Source organism: Heptranchias perlo, chromosome 7 (genome assembly GCF_035084215.1).
Source record: "Heptranchias perlo isolate sHepPer1 chromosome 7, sHepPer1.hap1, whole genome shotgun sequence".
NCBI classification, from domain to species: Eukaryota; Metazoa; Chordata; class Chondrichthyes; order Hexanchiformes; family Hexanchidae; genus Heptranchias; species Heptranchias perlo.
The window spans coordinates 21,534,483-21,553,919 of NC_090331.1; the positions used below are offsets into that span (position 1 = coordinate 21,534,483).

Here is a 19,437-nt window from a genome sequence, read left to right on the forward strand (position 1 = left end):
CATGCTCCTCCTGATAGGCGGTGGCAAAGGCTGTTTCCTCATAATGACCAGGTTGTGCAGCATGCAGCAAACTACCACAAATCTCGATACCCGCTCAGCTGAGTACTGCACCAGCAGCCAGAAGAAATAATCCAGCAACTAACCTGTAAGTACTTTATGATCCCTTTAAATAGCACTGGTCGGGGGTGGGGGATGGGGGGGTCCTTCATGCCCTTTAAGGCCTGTTCCGTTGTTCTAAGTTAAGACAGGGCGTTGGCTGGAGTGTGGAGTTGCAAAATAGCAGCATTGCCTTCAAATCAGCGTTGCACACTGATTCGCATCTTAACCTCCCTACTCTATATGGTGCTGGCCGTCATTAGGTGCGCGCGCACAAACACCTTTACCAACATGGTGTCCTGTGCATTTCCTGTCGGAAGTGTGCGTGTTCATCTTGGACCCCATTTTCGGGACTTAGGTGTCTTCGTAGCGTCTAAAAAATAGGCACTACACGGCCCAATTTCACCCCCCAGTATCTCTAACAGATGGTGGTGGCACTTCCTGGTTAAACTGACTTGAACCTAAAAAGATCATTATTACAACTTGGCTACCTATTGTGCACACTGTGTGTACAAATGAAAAGATTTTTTAGTACAAGGTCCCTTTAATTTTCAAATTGGCTTCCCTTATTATAGGCCAAATATGTGTTTTTATGAATAGCGCTTAATTCATCTTCATCTGCCTTTGTTTTGGCTCCAAATATCCTGCATTTGCATGATTACCTGGCACAATAATAACCAGTGCCCGCACATAAAGCTTTAATTCATTCATTTCATTCAAACTTACATTTTTTTTATGTCAAGTTTATACAGGATCAGTTACGGTATTATTATCAAATCATTCAAAGAAAAACCTGTTTTCATCGCTGCTAACTTTTTAAAAGTTTAGATGACAAATTGCTAATGTTTCCTTTACATTTTTTTTCAACCAAAGGGCCAGAGGCAGTATTTTCTACTGTGCATTATGGGATTAGGAACACCTTACTTGCAAATGTTTTTCCATAATGTGAATTGATTTATTTCATAATTGAAAAACAAACTGAATTTAATAAGTATCAAATATAAAACCCATATAATCTTTTACATACTCTTTCACATTTTTAGAAGGTGTGATGATGAGGAATGGGTGCGACCCTGGATTAGACACTGACCTTTCACCTCAGACGCCTGGTTTTGAATCAGCCCAGAATACTGGGATGGAAGTCTCCCTTCTCCTGGGTGTAAGGGTCCAATGTTTGGACAGTATCAATCCAGTTCCTACTGGGAGTCAGGACACAGAATAAGACCGTTCCTAATTTGGTACAAATTGATAAAAACTAAGTTGTGATGAAGGGTCCACACCCAAAATGTTAACTTCTCTGTTCTCTCCACAGATGCTGCCTGATCTCCTGACTGTTTTCAGCATTTTTATCGTTTCAATCAAGGAATAGTGATTAGATAACACTAAGCTTGAACTTCAAAAGCCTATTGGTTGTGGGAGAAAGGCAGCAATTAATAAGGGTTCCTGCTTCTATTATACCATACAGTCCCTATAAGCTACTGATTAGTTTTGAACAAAGTGGACTCCAAATGATCAGCGATTTCTCGGTTTGCACTATAGTCTTTGCTTTCTGCTTAAGTTGTAACATTTTTCAGCTGTTTGGCATTTGTAAATCAAACTGATTCAGCTCAATCAAAAGATTAGCTACCTGAAAAAAAAAACATTGGGGTAGATTTTCATCTTCACTGCCTGGTTGGTAGTCTGATGGAGCGGATCGCCTGCCCTATATAGAAGCCGCCTGTTTTTCATTCCATTGATTTCAGGTGGGTTCTATACAGGGTGCATGATCTGCCCAGTCAGATTTCCACCCAGGCAGTGAAGATGAAAATCCACCCCATTATCTATAACGAACAACCATCGTTCAGCCATAACTTTGTGAGAGAAGAACTAGGCAACAAAAGGGTTAACCTCCACACACAACCACAGTCAGAGAATGTCATCCTTGGGAAACACAATAAACTAACCTGACCCTCTCTCCAGCCTCCCTTAAATCCCTTCTTCCCAATGCAATACTATATCAGTGGCTGATTGCAATGTCTTTATATAGATGAGTGAGACAAATGTGGTTTCCTTTGGGTAAACGTAGGAAGCTGATAATCAGGAGCTTCTGACAGCTAAGTGATGGGATGATCATAAATGTCTGGCCACTCAGTTTCCATCTGCTTTAGGAATCAGGGGAAACTAGTTTGAGATTTCCCTCCTCTGTACATATCCAATAGCACAAAAAGCCAGGTATGAAATAAATAATGGATGTGACCAAAAACGAGTAATTCTACACACCTGAAAACATGCAAGATACAGCCCTTGGGATGTGATCCAAATGCAGCTCTCTGGCTTCCCTAACGCAGGTACCTAAGGAAGGAGGCGGTGCAATGAAGGATCACTAGATTGATTCCTGGGATGAGAGGGTTGTCCAACAAGGAGAGATTGAGTAGAATGGGCCTATATTCTCTGGAGTTTAGAAAATGAGAGGTGATCTCATTGAAACATGCAGAATTCTTAGAGGGCTTGACAGAGTAGATGCTAAGAGGTTGTTTCACCTGGCTGGAGAGTCTAGAACTAGGGGTCATAGTCTCAAGATAAAGGGCCGGCCATTTAGGACCGAGATGAGGAAAAATTTCTTTACTCATAGGGTTGTGAATCTTTGGAATTCTGTACCCCAGAGGACTGTGGATGCTCAGTCGTTGAGTTAAATTCAAGACTGAAAACGATAGACTTTTGGACGTTAAGGGAATCAAGGAATATGGAGATAGGGCAGGAAAGTGAAGTTGAGGTAGATCATCAGCTATGATTTTATTGAATGGTGGAGCAGGCTTGAGGTGCCGTATAACCTACTCCTGCTCCTATTTCTTATTTTCTTATCATAATGGGCCCCGCTGTCTGTATAGTGGGCCTCCAAGCTCTCATACTACTCCACTTTCATGGGAAAAACTCCTCAGCTGTTTGCTGTGTGTATCCAGGAAGTGTGTTTTGGTTCTATGGAAATGAAAGCAGGCACCTACATGCATTTAATGGTTCAATGTGTTTATACAGCAGTTGAAAAAATGTCATGTGCAAGGTACCATTGGTCTGAGATAAGCTTTTTAATGTTTAGACTCCTTTCATGAAACCCATCTCAATTAACATGGGGGAGACTTAATGGGCACACTTGTTAACACTGACTGGATTGAAAAGAATGATATGAACCCCATAGGGTGTTTTTATAATGGAGAATATAGCCTGTAATTATGATAGCAATATGTTCTGCAGATGTACATTATACTGCTACACATGTCTAAACATAATCACATTCTATAAATATTTTATTCATGGTACTCATTCAATTTGAAAATCTACCCCACCATTTTCTTTCAATGGTGAACTGTATTTTGCAATTAATATTGTCATCTGCATTAAGTCTTTGTGTAGTAGATCATTCGCAAAACTGTCCTTATTCGGGAACTACATAAAATTGCACAGCCTTTCATTTGCAGATGAATATTTCAGATTTTAAAGAGTCAACTATTATGCTGAGTTTTTGCAACCTGTTCACTGCTGTTACAATCCTGTACATGTAGTTTGTTAACATTCCATTTTCAGGCTACTGTTCACCCACCAAATTTATAGCCCTTTGAATTTCACAGAACTCTCTTTAGCCAAGATAATCACCTTATGCAAGTTATAAAATACAAAAAATGAAGCTTTCACAGATTTTCAGCTCATAGAGGGATTTTTTTTTAAGAGAAAATAAATGAGCTGTCTCAGTGCTAAAGGAAGACAGATACCACTAGGTCTATTACCATGAAGTAATTCGAGCTTGATGTGGGATGTAGTACATGTGATTTATCAAGTATTAATTGCTCTACATTGCTGCTCTAGAATAATAAATAACACTTGCATTTATACACTTTTCATATCAAAACATTTCATAGTTCTTTGCACAATTAACTCCTTTTTGAAGTGCAGTGAAAAGTTCAGTATCTCTTTTCATGTTCCATTTATCCATCTCATTAAAAATCAAAGATAAGTGGTAAACAATTAAATTTACAGCATAAATATTCCAAATGTACTTGTATAATGATTAAAGGAAGGACGAGAGGCATCTTACATGTAAGCGTTAAATTTACACAGAGCATCTAACTGAAGCCTGGACTAAAACTTCAGATAAGCCTAAGAATGCATGAACTGGACTTAAGTTTAATATGCATGAACTGGACATAGTTGGGTATTAAGTTTAATCCATTTTGTACTGATTCAATCTTGTCCAACACAAAATGAAGTTGCTAAGATTGCTATTGAAATCAGGGGATCGATTGGCTTAATTTTCTTTAATTTGTTCTCCAGACGTGGGTGATGTGGGTAAGGCTGCATTTATTACCCATCTCTAGTCACCCTGAAAAATTGATGATGGGCCTTCTTCTTGAACTGCTGCAGTTCTTCTGGTAATGGTGCCCTCACAATGGTGTTAGGTAGGGAATTCCAGGTCCTTCACCTAGCAACGATAAAGGAATGGCAGCATATGCCCAGGTCAGGGTGTGCGTGACTTGAAAGGGAATTCTTATCCTTCTTGGTGGTAGAGTTTGTAGGGTAAGGAGGTGCTGTCTAAGTAATCTTGGTGAGTTGCTGCAATGCATCCTGTAGATCGTATATTCTTTAGCCATAGGGCACCGTTGAAGCAGGATGGGCTGTGGCTGCATAGGCTGCACCTGTGTCAAATTTTGTTTGATAATGCTCCTGTGAAGTGCCTATATAAATGCAAGTTGTTGTTGTTGTTTTGCTGTGGGCAAAATGGCTGCCATGTCGTCCTACATAACAACAGTGACTACATTTCTCAGAGACATATTACAGCACTGTAAATGATGTGTTAAAAAATGCACCAGATATAAACCAATGTGCAATGTTTCTCTAAAGAATCTTCTACCTTCACTGTTAATTGTTTGGACTATTTTCCAGTTTGGATTTTAATAATTTTAAAAAGACACTATTTCATAAAGACAAAGGTAATTATCTGATCAAAATGTTGTCCTTATCTGGTCAGTAACAGTACTGCTCTCTTTTTAGCCTCTCTGAGTCACATGATCTCCACCATAGTGCTCTGTATATATTTGTTATATAAATACACACAGCAGCCTGTAATATATACCTTGTTTATTTACTCCTGCTTTAAATGAAGTACACAGGTGAAATTGTGATGCAAACGCTTGGCATTCCAGTTGGTTGACTATACATTTAACACTTGAAGGGATAGATATTACAAAAATAATCCATTTAATCATTACCACAGGTTGGCATAAGGAGTGCAGATGTCAGCATATCTTTCGCTGTTTGTACTTTGTACTCGAAAACAAAGTACAACCTGTCACTACGGTGCAGTAGGAGTGCAACAATTATTTATATATATATTATATTATATATATAGATGTATTAATTACTGAAATTAGTATTCATTGAAAGTAATATGATTCACGGTTTGGCAAAAAACGCGCACTTGTGTTGTGGCATGTATTCAAATTCTTTCCATCAGTGAAGGAATGGTAATGTTTACATTACAAAATTTGTGATAAAGCACATAAATACCCCAAAAACAATAGTTTGTTCCTTCAAAACTCTTACCAGCATTGGCATTAGTTACTTTTAGACTGTTGGTTGACATTTGGAATTACCCAAGTGTTGCTTCAAAGAACATTCCAATGGAAAGGGATTTTAATGGCAGAAATGGGAAGGCCTTATAGCTAGTGGCAACTCAATTAGAAAACAGAGGCTGCTTTCACTGTCTGAACTGTTGTCTGAAACACTCTTTTGACTCATTAGTTGCTGATTGTCTTTTGTTGAAGGATTTTGACAGTATCTAATTGATTCCAACTCAAATAAATAGAAACTGAACACCCAACTTCTTCCTGCTTTTCCTGCATATCAAATAAATGGCAACAGGGGCAATGCAGCTCTTTGTCAAGTGCCCTCCCTTATTTAACATAGTAAATGACATTGGTTTACTAGGTGCTTGCTTATGAATCTTGTCTTCCCTGTACGGAAAGCCTTGGCTGCAATCCAGCTCTTGAGTAGTTTAGGAATCCAAGCACTGAATTTGTTTTCAGGATTTCCAAGTCCAAAGTTGGGTATGGATTTTTACTGGTGCAATGAAATTTCTAAGTGGTCTTAATCACTGAACATCCTTTGGAAGGACTAAACTCTGGCTTTATAAAGGAGACAAATCTATAATAATTGAAAGGTATGAATTAGATTGATTTGTATTTGAAGTTTCTTTGCGACAGAAGCACTGAGATGAGTAGTGAGCATAGCTAACTATATGTATCAATGAGAAATCTGTTTCTTAACTCCAGTCACTGCACTGAAAGAGAATCACCTAAGGAAGTACATCATAAAATAGATTTGGATGAAGAAGGCCCATTTGATATCATCCTTCCAAGATACCAACCCTACTATCAGGTAGATATCTTTTAATGTCCACCTGAAAAGGCATGCAGCACCTCAGTTTCGCATCTCATGCCTCAGACAAAACTCGTGTGACAATGGAGCACTCCCTCAGTATTGCATTAAAAGTGCTAGTCTGTGCTCAAATCCTAGTGTGGGCATTGACTCTCTAATCTTCTGATCCAGATGTAAGGAGTCTTACAACACCGGTTATAGTCCAACAGCTTTGTTTAAAATCACAAGCTTTCGGAGGCTTCCTCCTTCGTCAGGTGATTTTGATCCAGAGGCAAGGGGAAAATTAACTGTGAGACAAACTGACACTCCCACAAGGCCAGTGAATAGCTTCAAAGAAACTGCCGTTTACTTTTTTTGTGCCTAAAGAGAGGGTATGTCTACTGAAGCCAAACTGGAAGTTCAGCCACTCTATACCATTGTGGGTCTATCTTTAAACACATGAACGAACCTTCTGAGCTGAGGTAAGCCTGTCACTTAAAACATATGAAGAGGGCGGTCATATCCCATTATGAATTTCTATCGCCATTGTTTTCTTCTTTTCCCCTCCCATCTGTTATGATGGTTGGCAGGTGTGGCTAAAAGTAGGTTTATAAATTCTTTCAAACATCAAGGATTTAACAGAATAAAATAAAGCAGAAAGGGAAACATCCAGGAAAACAAAGTAGTTTTCTCTAGAAATGCAATCTTATAAAGTTGAACCGTGTTATCATAAACAGTTTGACAAGGTAGGTTTCTGCCATTAAGTGAGTTAGGATATTAGGAAATCAAATTCAAAAATAAACTAAAGCCAACAGACAAGTGGCCTGGAAGAGATAAAACCCTGTATTAAGAAACAAGAAGAAATTAAAAGTTTCATCAGGAAACCTTAAAACAGTAGAGAACGTGACTTAAATAACTCAGGAGTGAGCAGGTCACAAAGGGACTAAAAGATTAATTCACATCATACAAAATAAAACAGAAATTGCTAGAAATACACAGCAGGTCAGGCAGCATCTGTGGAGAGGGAAACGCTTCAGATCGATGTTTCAGAACTGCTGAAACGTTAACTCTGTTTCTCTCTCCACAGATGCTGCCCGACCTGCTGAGTGTTTCCAGCATTTTCTGTTTTTATTTCAGATTTCCAGCATCCGTTGTATTTTGATTTTTCGTTGGCCCAAACCTTTCTTTCTTCACTGTGTATTGGAGTTTTCATTCTGGCCTTGCACTGCCTCTTTCTCCTGATATCATGCCATCACCCACTCCAGAGACTTGAGCACATAATCTAGGCTAGCACTTCAATGCAGCACTGAGGGAGTGCTGCACTGTTGGAGGTGCCACCTTTCAAATGAGACGTTAAACCGAGGCCTACCTTCTCAAGTAGATGTAAAAGATCCCACGGCAGTATTCGAAGAAGAGCAGAGGAGTTCTACGGGTATCCTGGCTAACATTTATCCCTCAACCAACACCTAATACAGATGATCTGGTCATTATTTCATTGCTATTTGTGGGGCCTTGCTATGCGCAAATTGGCTGCTGCGCTTCCTACATAACAACACTGACTACAATTCAAAAAAATTACTTAATTGGCTGTACAGCATTTTGGGACAATCCTGAGGTCATTAAAAGCGTTATATAAATGAAAGATCTTTCCTTCTTTATCTCGACTGATAATGCCACATATTGCCTTACACACTGTGGTTGGTAACAGCAATAAAAGTTAATCTGCAAGCTTCTTTAGACTTTCAGGTGTCTGGTGCTTACAATGTCATCTCTTAAGCTATTGCTTGTTCTCCTTCTACACCCCCCATCCCCAAAAAAATAAATAAACAGTACACCAGGTCAAACTGTTAGCAATCTTATGTCAACAGATTATAATGTTAGCTTGGTCTGGTGGCTGAAACATATATAAATCAATGAGTTTGCTATCTTTTAAGTAGAGTGCAGGATGGCCTCTTCTGTTCAATAATAACAAGAACTTACATTTATATAAAGCACTTTTAATGCCAGGGGTAAATGTAAACAGCCAAAGGGGATTACAGTTGTGCTTTCCCAACCACCTGTAACCTGATCCCCCTTTGACAGGAGCAGTGACAGGCACCATAGTCTTACACTAACACTCTTGTCTATCTCTCTGGTTGATCTGGGTGGAGGCAGGATTCTCTGGATTAGGAGTGTACTGGAGCAACTCTTTTAACAAATGAAAGTTAATAAATGTCAGTGTACAATACACAATGAGAGCCCTGAAACTCTGTGGAGGGTTCTACCGGTCTTCTGTCATAACTTCAAACCAGAAGAAACACCCCGCAGAATATCAGAGCCAAGTTTCTTCAATTTGGAGCAGGAAAGTTTCTGCAGTGCTCAAAGGGTCCGTACGTCATTTTCCATCCAAACAAGTTTTATACTGGTGTGAGAAACGACATGCAGATTGTTCACAATGAGTCACATATTCACATGTATCGTGATTGTGATACAATGGGGTAGATTCTTCTTCTGTTCCTGCACCTGGATGTATTGAATCAGCACAAAGAGAAAAATTGGCCAGGCCCCCTTATGGGCTTGTAATTTTCCACGCCCATTTTTTTCATGGGCGCTGTGCCCATATGATCCAATACGCCCGGGTGAAGAACAAGTAAATTTTCCCCAATATCTCTCACTTTGATGCCCACAGTTGCATCTCCTGTTTGCTGTACTATAATCTCCCAATTGTGCTTGAACTAAATTTAGCTTTTATGACAATTCATGCTTTTGTCACTAGTCCCGTGCGGGCAACTGCCCAACAAATGACAGAGTCACTTGTAGGAATTCTAGTGTCAGGATTATATCCTTTAGTTCCGCGGGTGCTGGGATTTTGATCGCTCTCTATAATGCTGTAACGCTATTACCTTCAGCACCCTACCTCCCACATGTGAGACTGAAAGTACCTGCGTGGTGCTATGTGGGGGAGGGGGGGGTAACCTAGAGCCTGAACCCTTCTTGTTTTGTAAGAAGTCCTCATTGTGTGAAAAGAGTGAGCAGGACGGGTGGAATCTTAGACAAGGGGGCTTCAAAGTTCAAAGGTTAGTGCCACTGATAGTTCTACGGTTGAAAATACTTTTGAAGATCTTTGTGCTGCTCTCATTGTACGTACATTTTTTTTTGAGCTGCCATTAACAAACTTGTAAATTATCAGTTTTTCCTACGACTTTCTTTCACATGTTGTCCAAACTCAAAATGCTGACTCGGTTTCTCTAGAAGTTAATGCAAATGTTATACTGGTGAGATTCAGCAGATAGTTTTGGTGTTGACTATTTCTTTGCCATATTGATGCCTGCATAACACATGATAATGGATAAACAACTTATAAATATCAGTTACTGACTTCAAATTTTCATAATTCTTGCACTCCTTCAAAACGTTATCTCAAACTTAAAATCTGCATACATTTTCAACAGAAAACAGTTTAATTCATACTTACTGTGAGGAAAATAAGAACTTTTTAACCCTTCTTTACAGCATATAAGACATTTCACTGTATAAATGTATCATACAAAAATAAATACTATGTTAGACAACGCTGTACATGAAAGCATAAAATAGCACCAGCTATACAACAAGCAGCAACAGAAGACTGATGCACGTTAAAGTCATTGCAGAGTGAGAGGATTGCCGAGCTGTTTGATTTATAGGAGATAATGTTGCAAATACTGCTTGGGAGGTGTTTCTAGGTAATGGGAGGTTACAGATTGTCCCTTCACAGCATGAGGTGCAGACCTGAAAAAGATGACATTGAATGTTATTCAATTTTTTGTGAGGATATTTACTTGTATATTTTCTGTGATCTCCTGGACCATTCATTAAATGAATAGGCCAGTATTCGGCATATAACAGCAGCTTGTGTAAAGAAAGAAGTTGCTTTTATATGGTGCCTTTCACAACCTCAGGGTGTCCCAAAGGGCTTCTCACCTCTGCACCAAGGAAACTTCCAGAAACAGCACAGCCCCCGAGTAACTGGGCTCTGCTGTTCCCCGAAGGGATCTGCCAACCATCTTTAAGAATTTCCAGAGCCCTTATGTATTCTGACTGGGTTTAAAGTGACACCCACCCAGCCTAAACACTTCAGCCCGATTTTAATCCCCCCTGGGCCCGAGAAGAGTGTGGGGGGAAGGGGTTCAAATATTTGCAGTGAACTATTTACTTGCTCCTCGCTGGCTGCGTGCAATTTTAACAGTCGTGTACTAGCCAGTCTGCGGGCCCCTCGCACCAGGCACAAAGCAGCAGCGGGCCCAGAAGAGGGTCAAAAAAGGCGAGTACATTTTTCTTGTAGAAAGTTTCCTGGGCAAGAGCCCCTAGGCTTCCCTCCCCCGACAATGATCAGTTACTCCGCCACCACCGGGGGATCGTTCCCGTGGGTTCCTGGCCACTGGTTCCTGCCGCGCTCGCCCGACTCCCACCCATTGGCCTGACGACACTGGCTCCAGGAAGTCGGGCCTGGTATATTTAAATGAGGCCTAGGAGTTAAAATGGCCTGGACCGTACGCTGGTGAGCTGGGGGCAGCCTGACACTTGGCAAGCCGGACCTACTCTCGTCCCTCACCCCAGTTAAAATCGGGACTCTTTTAACATAGAATATAGAAAATAGGAGCAGGAGGAGGCCATTTAGCCCTTCGAGCCTACTCCGCCATTCAATATGATCGTGGCTGATCCTCTATCTCAATACCATATTCCTGCTCTCTCCCCATACCCCTTTATGCTTTTTGTGTCTAGAAATCTATCTAGCTCCTTCTTAAATATATTCAGTGACTTGGCTTCCACAGCCTTCTGTGGTAGAGAAATCCACAGGTTCACCACCCTCTGAGTGAAGAAATTTCTCCTCATCTCAGTCCTAAATGTCCTACCCCGTATCCTAAGACTGTGACCCCTCGTTCTGGACCCCCCAGCCAGGTGAAACATCCTCCTGCATCCAGTCTGTCTAGCCCTATCAGAATTTTATATGTTTCAATGAGATCCCCTCTCATTCTTCTAAACGCGAGTGAATACAGGCTGAGTTGACCCAATTTCTCCTCATACGACAGCCCTGCCATACCAGGAATCAGTCTGGTGAACCTTCACTGCACTCCCTCTATGGCAAGTATATCCTTTCAATATTCCAGGTGTGGTCTCACCAAGGCCCTGTATAACTGTAGTAAGACATCCTTGCTCCTGTACTCAAATCCTCTTGCAATGAAGGCCAACTTACCATTTGCCTTCCTAACTGCTTGCTGCACCTGCATGTTTGCTTTCAGTCACTGGTGTACAAGGACACCCAGGTCCCTTTATACATCAACATTTCCCAATCTGTCACCACTTAAATAATACTCTGCCTTTCTGTTTTTCCTTCCGAAGTGAATAACTTCATACTTATTCACGTTATACTGCAACTGCCATGTATTTGCCCATTCACTCAACTTGTCTAAATCGCCTTGAAGCCTCTTTGCATCCTCCTCACAACTCACAATCCCACCTAGTTTTGTGTCATCAGCAAACTTGGAAATATTACATTTGGTTCCCTCGTCCAAATCATTGATATATATTGTGAATAGCTGGGGCCCAAGCACTGATCCCTGCGGTACCCCACTAGTCACTGCCTGCCAACCCGAAAAAGACCCATTTATTCCTACTCTCTGTTTCCTGTCTGTTAACCAATTTTCAATCCATGTCAGTATATTCCCCCCAATCCCGTGTGCTTTAATTTTGCACACTAACCTCTTATGTGGGACTTTATCAAAGGCATTCTGAAAATCCAAATAAACCACATCCACTGGTTCTCCCTTATCTATTCTACCAGTTACATCCTCAAAAACTCCAGTAGGTTTGTCAAACATGATTTTCCTTTCATAAATCCATGTTGACTTTGTTTAATCCTGTTGATATTTTCTAAGTGTCCTGTTTTCACATCCTTTATCATAGACTATAGGATTTTCCCTACTACTGATGTTAGGCTAACCGGTCTGTAGTTCCCTGTTTTCTCTCTCCCTCCTTTTTTAAATAGTGGGGTTATATTTGCCACCCTCCAATCTGCAGGAACTGTTCCATAACCTATAGAATTTTGGAAGATGACAACCAATGCATCCACTATTTCCATGGCTACCTCTTTTAGTACTCTGGGATGCAGATTATCAGGTCCTGGGGATTTATTGGCTTTCAGTCCCATTAATTTCTCCAGCACTATTTTTTTTTACTAATACTAATTTCCTATAATTCCTCCTTCTCATTAGTCCCTTGGTTCCCTAGCATTTCTGGGAAGTTATTTGTGTCCTCTTCCGTGAAGACAGAACCAAAGTATTGTTTAATTGCTCTGCCATTTCCTTGTTCCCCATTATAAATTCTCCCGTTTCTGACTGTAAGGGACCTACATTTGTCTTCACTAATCTTTTCTTTTTTACATACTTTGTATTCAGTCACAAGATAACAGTATTAAGGTGAATATATCAGACTTGTAGAATATCGTCTTCAAATATGAATGCGGAACAGCACCTATTCACCTTGTTTCCTTCAATATCGGGTTCCGTGCATCCCACAGATAAACACTCCCTCAGTGGTACACATCGCTTTGTGACCAATGTACTGTCTCCCTTTGCATTCATTTTATGCCTTGTGTAACAGTACTGTGTTTCTAGAAAGAAAGGAAGAAAATGCAAGTCATGAGAAGGTTCATTAACTCTGATCATACATTGGATAGTGATACAGAACTTAGTGTGGAGAATTAGACAGACTGGAGAACTGGTTATCAACACACACAAATAGAAGAGGTAACACGAAATGTAAATTTTAGCAAACATGAACAATGCTCAAGATATAATTTCTAAGCATACCTTTAATTTAATAAAAAACTAGCGCTTTGTACTATATACTTAGGGCAATATACAAGAATAGTATTTGCAATTTCACACATCAGATCTTGTTGGCTATCATTCTGAGAAATATATACAAATTATGGTTCGACTATAGGATTCTTTTGTATTTTTTGAGAGGTAGTTGAGAACATTCAAAATGATTTTGAATACTTTAGACCATTGATGTCTTTGATGTACAGTAGAATTACAACCACTATACGGGAAAAGGATAACTGTTCGTGGCAAGCACATTTTCAAACAAAGTACAACGTGAGCTGTGCACAGGCATATCGAACACTTTCTGCGCTGAGTGCTGAGTCTTCAGTTCATACTAGTGAGTTCCCCATCTCGCTCATACCGGAAGGCAAAGGCTAGGGAAAATCGATCACTATGGGACACTCTTATATAACATCGAATCGCTGGCTCAAAGCCAGTACAGGCAGAAATCTGGGACCAGACACCTGCCCACTATGTCAGGCGGGGGTCGGGGGCACGCGATGTAATAATTAATCATGGGCAGCGTGGAGTGGTAAAGCTGGGTGTCCTCAGCAAACATATGGAAGTTATTATCTGAATATCACTCTTGTAACTACAATCACTCCTGCTTCACTCTTGTAGATTACAGCAGTGAATGAATTCTGAGGTACATTATCAGCATGCAATCAACTTGGAGTTCCATTATTATGTTAGATTTTGTAATTTTAGGATTACCCATAGTGAAGTGTATGTACTGTTTGTGTTTATGGGTATATGATTGCTTTTGCCCTTTGGTGTACTTAAGATGGTGATTCTTGCTGTGGTGTGGTTTCACGTGTGTAAGCCTAATCATTGGGGGCACTGGTGACTGGGCTGAATTTAGTTGGGGGCACTGGCTGGGCTGAGTTTAGTTGGGGGCACTGGCTGGGCCGAGTTTAGTTGGGGCACTGGCTGGGCTGAGTTTAGTTGGGGGCACTGGCTGGGCTGAGTTTTGTTGGGGGCACTGGCTGGGTGGTGTTTAGTTGGGGGCACTGGCTGGGCTGAGTTTTGTTGGGGGCACTGGCTGGGCTGAGTTTTGTTGGGGGCACTGGCTGGGCTGAGTTTAGTTGGGGGCACTGGCGATGTTTTGTTGGGAGCACTGGCTGGGCTGAGTTGGGTTGGGGCTTCTATGTAGGGCAGGAAGCAGTTTGGTGCACAGTGTGCATGTCCAAACTGCTCCCTGCCTTACATAGAGGCAGCCAAATCTAATGAGACCTGCAAGATGTACAATTGTAAAGCAATAATTTATTTAAACCCTGCTGAGGATTCAATGGAGGTGGGGGGAGCTTTAATTAAACTGTTCCCTATCCCCAAATTCACACTGACTGATTTGACAACTATTTTGTATTTCTGACTCAATTTAAAATTTCTGATTGCACACGATTTATTTCTGTTTGAATCAGAGCCATTAAGCCATACCGTCATACCCATGTTTAAGCAGAAGGCAACAGCATCAGCTAACAATAGAGCTATCCTGTCTCGCATTCAAAGAACAGTGGCTGGATGAAACTGTAGATGCGGAATCTCATGAATCGAGAAGCAAGACCCATGTACAACTGAGAAAGATATTCCAATATAGTGCAGATGTGGGCTTGATTTGCAAAATGTGTGCTGGAGCAAAAATATCAGGTGATTTCTCCACTGGCAAGAAATGGGAAGACGTATGGAAGTTAGACTATATGAAGAGGCATTCATCAAACAAATCACATGAATCTGCTGTGGTTGTTCTCAGAAACAGAAATTCTCGCTCACTGGGATTCAGCTTGCAGAAAATGTTCACAGAAACTGCTGCTGACAGAGAGAATGGACCGACGGAGAGACAACGATTGAAGCCAGCTGAAATAAAGATTCTCATAGACAATGTACTACTTGGAGTACAAATGAACAACTCCATGCACTCTGTGCAACATATACATGACCACATGGCTAAACATCTCTAGGTACCAGCGAGCTGATGGAGCAAAAACTATGCCTTTGAATTTTTGGAATCAACCAACAGTGTTGTCCACGCAGAAATTATGTCAGAGATTCGCCAAACTTTATTTCATACACTAATTATTGATGAGAGCGCAGATATTTCGGTCAGCAAGATTCTTATCATTTATTTCATGTTCTGGGAAGCGGCTTCTGCAGTGCACAAGACAGTGTTCGGTGGAATTGTTAAGTTAACTGCTTGCAATGCACTGGCTATTACAATGACTATCAAAGCCTTCTACACTCTGAATCAGCTGGACATGATGAAAATGGTGATGTTCACTTCAGTTGGTGCTTCTGTTATGCTGGGAAAAAATAATGGTGTGACCACACGGCTTAACCAGTCCATTCCGCATTTAGTAGAGCAACACTATGTGGTCCATCGAGAAGATTTGGGAATAGTTGTTTCCTGGAACAAAGTAGGAACGTGGGAACATAGGAATATAGGAACAGGAGTAGGACATTCAGCCCCTCGTTCCTGCTCCGCCATTTGATAAGATCATGGCTGATCTGTGATCTAACTCCAGATACCCTTAATACCTTTGGTTGCCAAAACGCTATCTATCTCACATTTAAATTTAGCAATTGAGCTAGTATCAATTGCCGTTTGCGGAAGAGAGTTCCAAACTTCCACCACCTTTCGTGTGTAGAAATGTTTTCTAATCTCACTCCTGAAAGGTCTGGCTCTAATTTTTAGACTGTGGCCCCTACTCCGAGAATCCCCAACCAGTGGAAATAGTTTCTCTCTATCCACCCTATCTGTTCCCCTTAATATCTTATAAACTTCGATCAGATCACCCCTCAACCTTCAAAACTCTAGAGAATACAACCCCAATTTGTGTAATCTCTCCTTGTAACTTAACCCTTGAAGTCCAGGTATCATCCAGGTAGTAAACCTACACTGCACTCCCTCCAAGGCCAATATGTCCTTCCGAAGGTGCAGTGCCCAGAACTGCTCACAGAACTCCAGGTGCGGTCTAACCAGGGTTTTGTATAACTGCAGCGTAACTTCTGCCCCCTTGTACTCCAGTCCTCTAGATAGAAAGGCCAGCATTCCATTTGCCTTATTGATTATTTTCTGCACCTGTTCATGACACTTCAATGATCTATGTACCTGAACCCCTTTGGACATCCACTGTCTTTAACTTTTTACCATTTAGAAAGTACCCTCTTCTATCCTTTTTTGATCCAAAGTGGATGACCTCACATTTGTCTACATTGAATGCCACAGTTTTGCCCATTCACCTAATCTATCAATGTCCCTTTGTAATTTTATGTTTTCATCTACACTGCTTACAATGCCACCAATCTTTGTGTCATTGGCAAACTTAGATATGAGACTTTCTATGTCTTCATCTAAGTCGTTAATAAATATTGTGAATAATTGAGGCCCCAAGACAGATCCCTGCGGGATTCCACTAGTCACATCCTGCCAATGCGAGTACCTTCCCATTATCCCTACTCTTTGTCGCCTTTCGCTCAGCCAATTTCCTAACCAAGTCCATACTTTTCCCTCGATTCCATGGCCGTCTATCTTAGCTAACAGTCTCTTACGTGGGACCTTATCAAATGTCTTCTGGAAGTCCATATAAATAACATCCATTGACGTTCCCCTGTCCACTACTTTAGTCACCTCTTCAAAAAATTCAATCAGGTTTGTCAGGCACGACCTGCCTTTCACAAATCCATGCTGGCTCTCTCTGATTAACTGAAAATTCTCAAGGTGTTCAGTCACCCTATCCTTAATTATAAACTCCAGCAATTTCCCCACAACAGATGTTAGGCTAACTGGTCGAAAATTCCCTGGTTTCCTTCTCTCTCCTTAAAATGCGGAGTGACATGTGCAATTTTCCAATCTAGAGGGACAGTTCCTGAATCTAGAGAACTTTGAAAGATTATAGTTAGGGCATCTGCAATCACCTACTTCCTTTAAAACCCTGGGATGGAAACCATCTGGTCCTGGGGATTTGTCACTCTTTAGTGCTATTATTTTCTTCATTACTGTTGCTTTACTTATGTTAATTTTATCGAGTCCCTGTCTCCGATTCAATATTAGTTTTCTTGGGATTTCCGGCATGCTATCCTCTTTTTCTACTGTAAATACTGACGCAAAGTAATCGTTCAACATGTCCGCCATTTCCCCATTGTCAATGACAATATCCCCACTTTCAGTTTTTAAGGGCCAACACTGCTCCTGACCACCCTCTTTTTCCTAATATAACTATAAAACTTCTTCGTATTGGTTTTGATATCCCTTGCAAATTTCTTTTCATACTCTCTTTTTGTAGCTCTTACTATATGTTTTGTGACCCTTTGTTGATCTTTGTATCTTTCCCTTTCGCCAGGATCTGTGCCATTTTTTGCCTTTTTGTATGCCCTTTCCATATGTTTTATACTGTCCCTTACCTCTTTAGTTGTCCATGGCTGTTTTTTTTGGCAAGTAGAGTTCTTGCCCCTCAGGGGTATAAACCGGTTCTGTATCTCGTTAAATGTTTCTTTAAACATTTCCCACTGATCATCAGTCGTTTTACCCTTTAACAGATTTGCCCAGTTTACTGTGGACAGTCTCTGTCTCATCCCATTGAAGTCGGCCTTACCCAAGTCTAGAATCTTAGCAGCTGATTCACTTTTTTCCCTTTCAAACACCACATTGAACTCGATCATGTTATGATCGCTATTGGACAGATGTTCACGCACAGTTAACTAAATCTGCTTCATTTCTCATTACTAAATCTAGTATGACTTGTCTCCTTGTTGCCTCGAGGACATACTGCTGCAGAAAACTATCCCGGACACACTCAAGAAATTCGCTACCTTTCTGACAGTTGCCAGTCTGCTTTTCCCAATCTATGTCAAGGTTAAAGTCCCACATTAAGACCACTATGCCTTTGTTACAAGCTTGTCTAATCTCTGCATTTATACAATCTAGCACTTCAGAGCTGCTGCCAGGGATCCTATACACAACTCCCACTATAGTCTTAGATCCTTTCCTATTTCTCAATTCAACCCAGAAGGTCTCTGTTGGCTGCTTACCTCTCGTTATATCCTCCTTTATCACTGAAGTGATTTCATCTCTAATCAGGAAGGCTACTCCTCCCCCTCTTCCATTTTCCCTATCTCTCCTGTAGACCTTATAACCCGGTATATTTAGTTCCCAATCCTGACCATCCTGCAGCCATGTCTCAGTAATAGCTATCATGTCATACCCTCCAATTTGAATTTGAACCTGTAGTTCATTTAATTTATTCCTTATACTCCGTGCATTTGTATATAGAACTCTTAGTTGGGCCACACATCCTAGTCTGACCTTCAGCTTTGATGCTGGGTTAATCGCCTTACGCCTTCTAGTTTTCACTATATCTGTATTGCCTAAAGTACACTTTCTTTCTGCTGCTCTACGCTTTTCCCTTTTACTTGTTCTTGAACAACTGTTTGTAAGTACTAATGATAAAGAAAATAGAGACATTGCTGAGAACCATTTATACAGTTTTCTGCAGATCTTCAGTTCGAAAGGACAATTTGAAGAAATTGCAAATGTCACAGAATGTGAAGCTGTGTCCTTTCGACCTCTAAATGAAGTGAGGTGGCTATCGAGACATTTTGCTGTCAGTGCTCCGATGAGCAATTATGATGCTTTGAGCATACTTCAATACTTTGAGCATGAAGAAACAATGACCCAGCTGCCAAATATTGCCTGAAGAAGCTCTCAGACTCTATTTACCGTATCAGCATAGTGGCATTGAATGATATTCTGTGTGAGCTAACAGAATTGTGCAAATGCTTTCAGAAGAGTAGTTCAACAATAATCAAAACTATACTGTTAATGAGGGCCAAGATCCACAGGATCAGAGGACAGTATCTCAGCGAGACAGTCTTCTGGTGCAACACAGTGAAACATCTAATTTTTTAAAATTCATTTTGTTCATGGGATGTGGGCGAGGCCAGCATTTATTGCCCATCCCTAATTGCCCTTGAGAAGGAGGTGGTGAGCCGCCTTCTTGAACCGCTGCAGAATGTGTGGTGAAGATTCTCCCACACTGCTGTTAGGAAGGGAGTTCCAGGATTTTGACCCAGCGACGATGAAGGAACGGCGATATATTTCCAAGTCGGGATGGTA

General features: G+C 40.9%; 1 protein-coding gene and 1 long non-coding RNA gene across 3 annotated transcripts in view; one reads left to right on the top strand and one right to left on the bottom strand.

Annotated features, from left to right (window-relative positions):
* The window catches only part of LOC137323561 (uncharacterized), a 180,732-nt gene that overhangs the window by 86,625 nt on the left and 74,670 nt on the right, over positions 1–19,437 (top strand). The gene's annotated exons all lie outside the window — the stretch shown is intronic.
* The window catches only part of lypd6 (LY6/PLAUR domain containing 6), a 227,070-nt gene continuing 212,820 nt past the window's right edge, over positions 5,188–19,437 (bottom strand). For both annotated transcript variants that reach the window (XM_067987173.1, XM_067987172.1), the window contains exons 5-6: positions 12,981–13,111; positions 5,188–10,230 (exon numbers count right to left, since the gene is read on the bottom strand). In XM_067987173.1, coding sequence (XP_067843274.1) covers positions 10,063–10,230; positions 12,981–13,111 — 299 coding nt within the window. In that variant the 3' untranslated portion in view covers positions 5,188–10,062. The remainder of the gene's footprint in view (positions 10,231–12,980; positions 13,112–19,437) is intronic.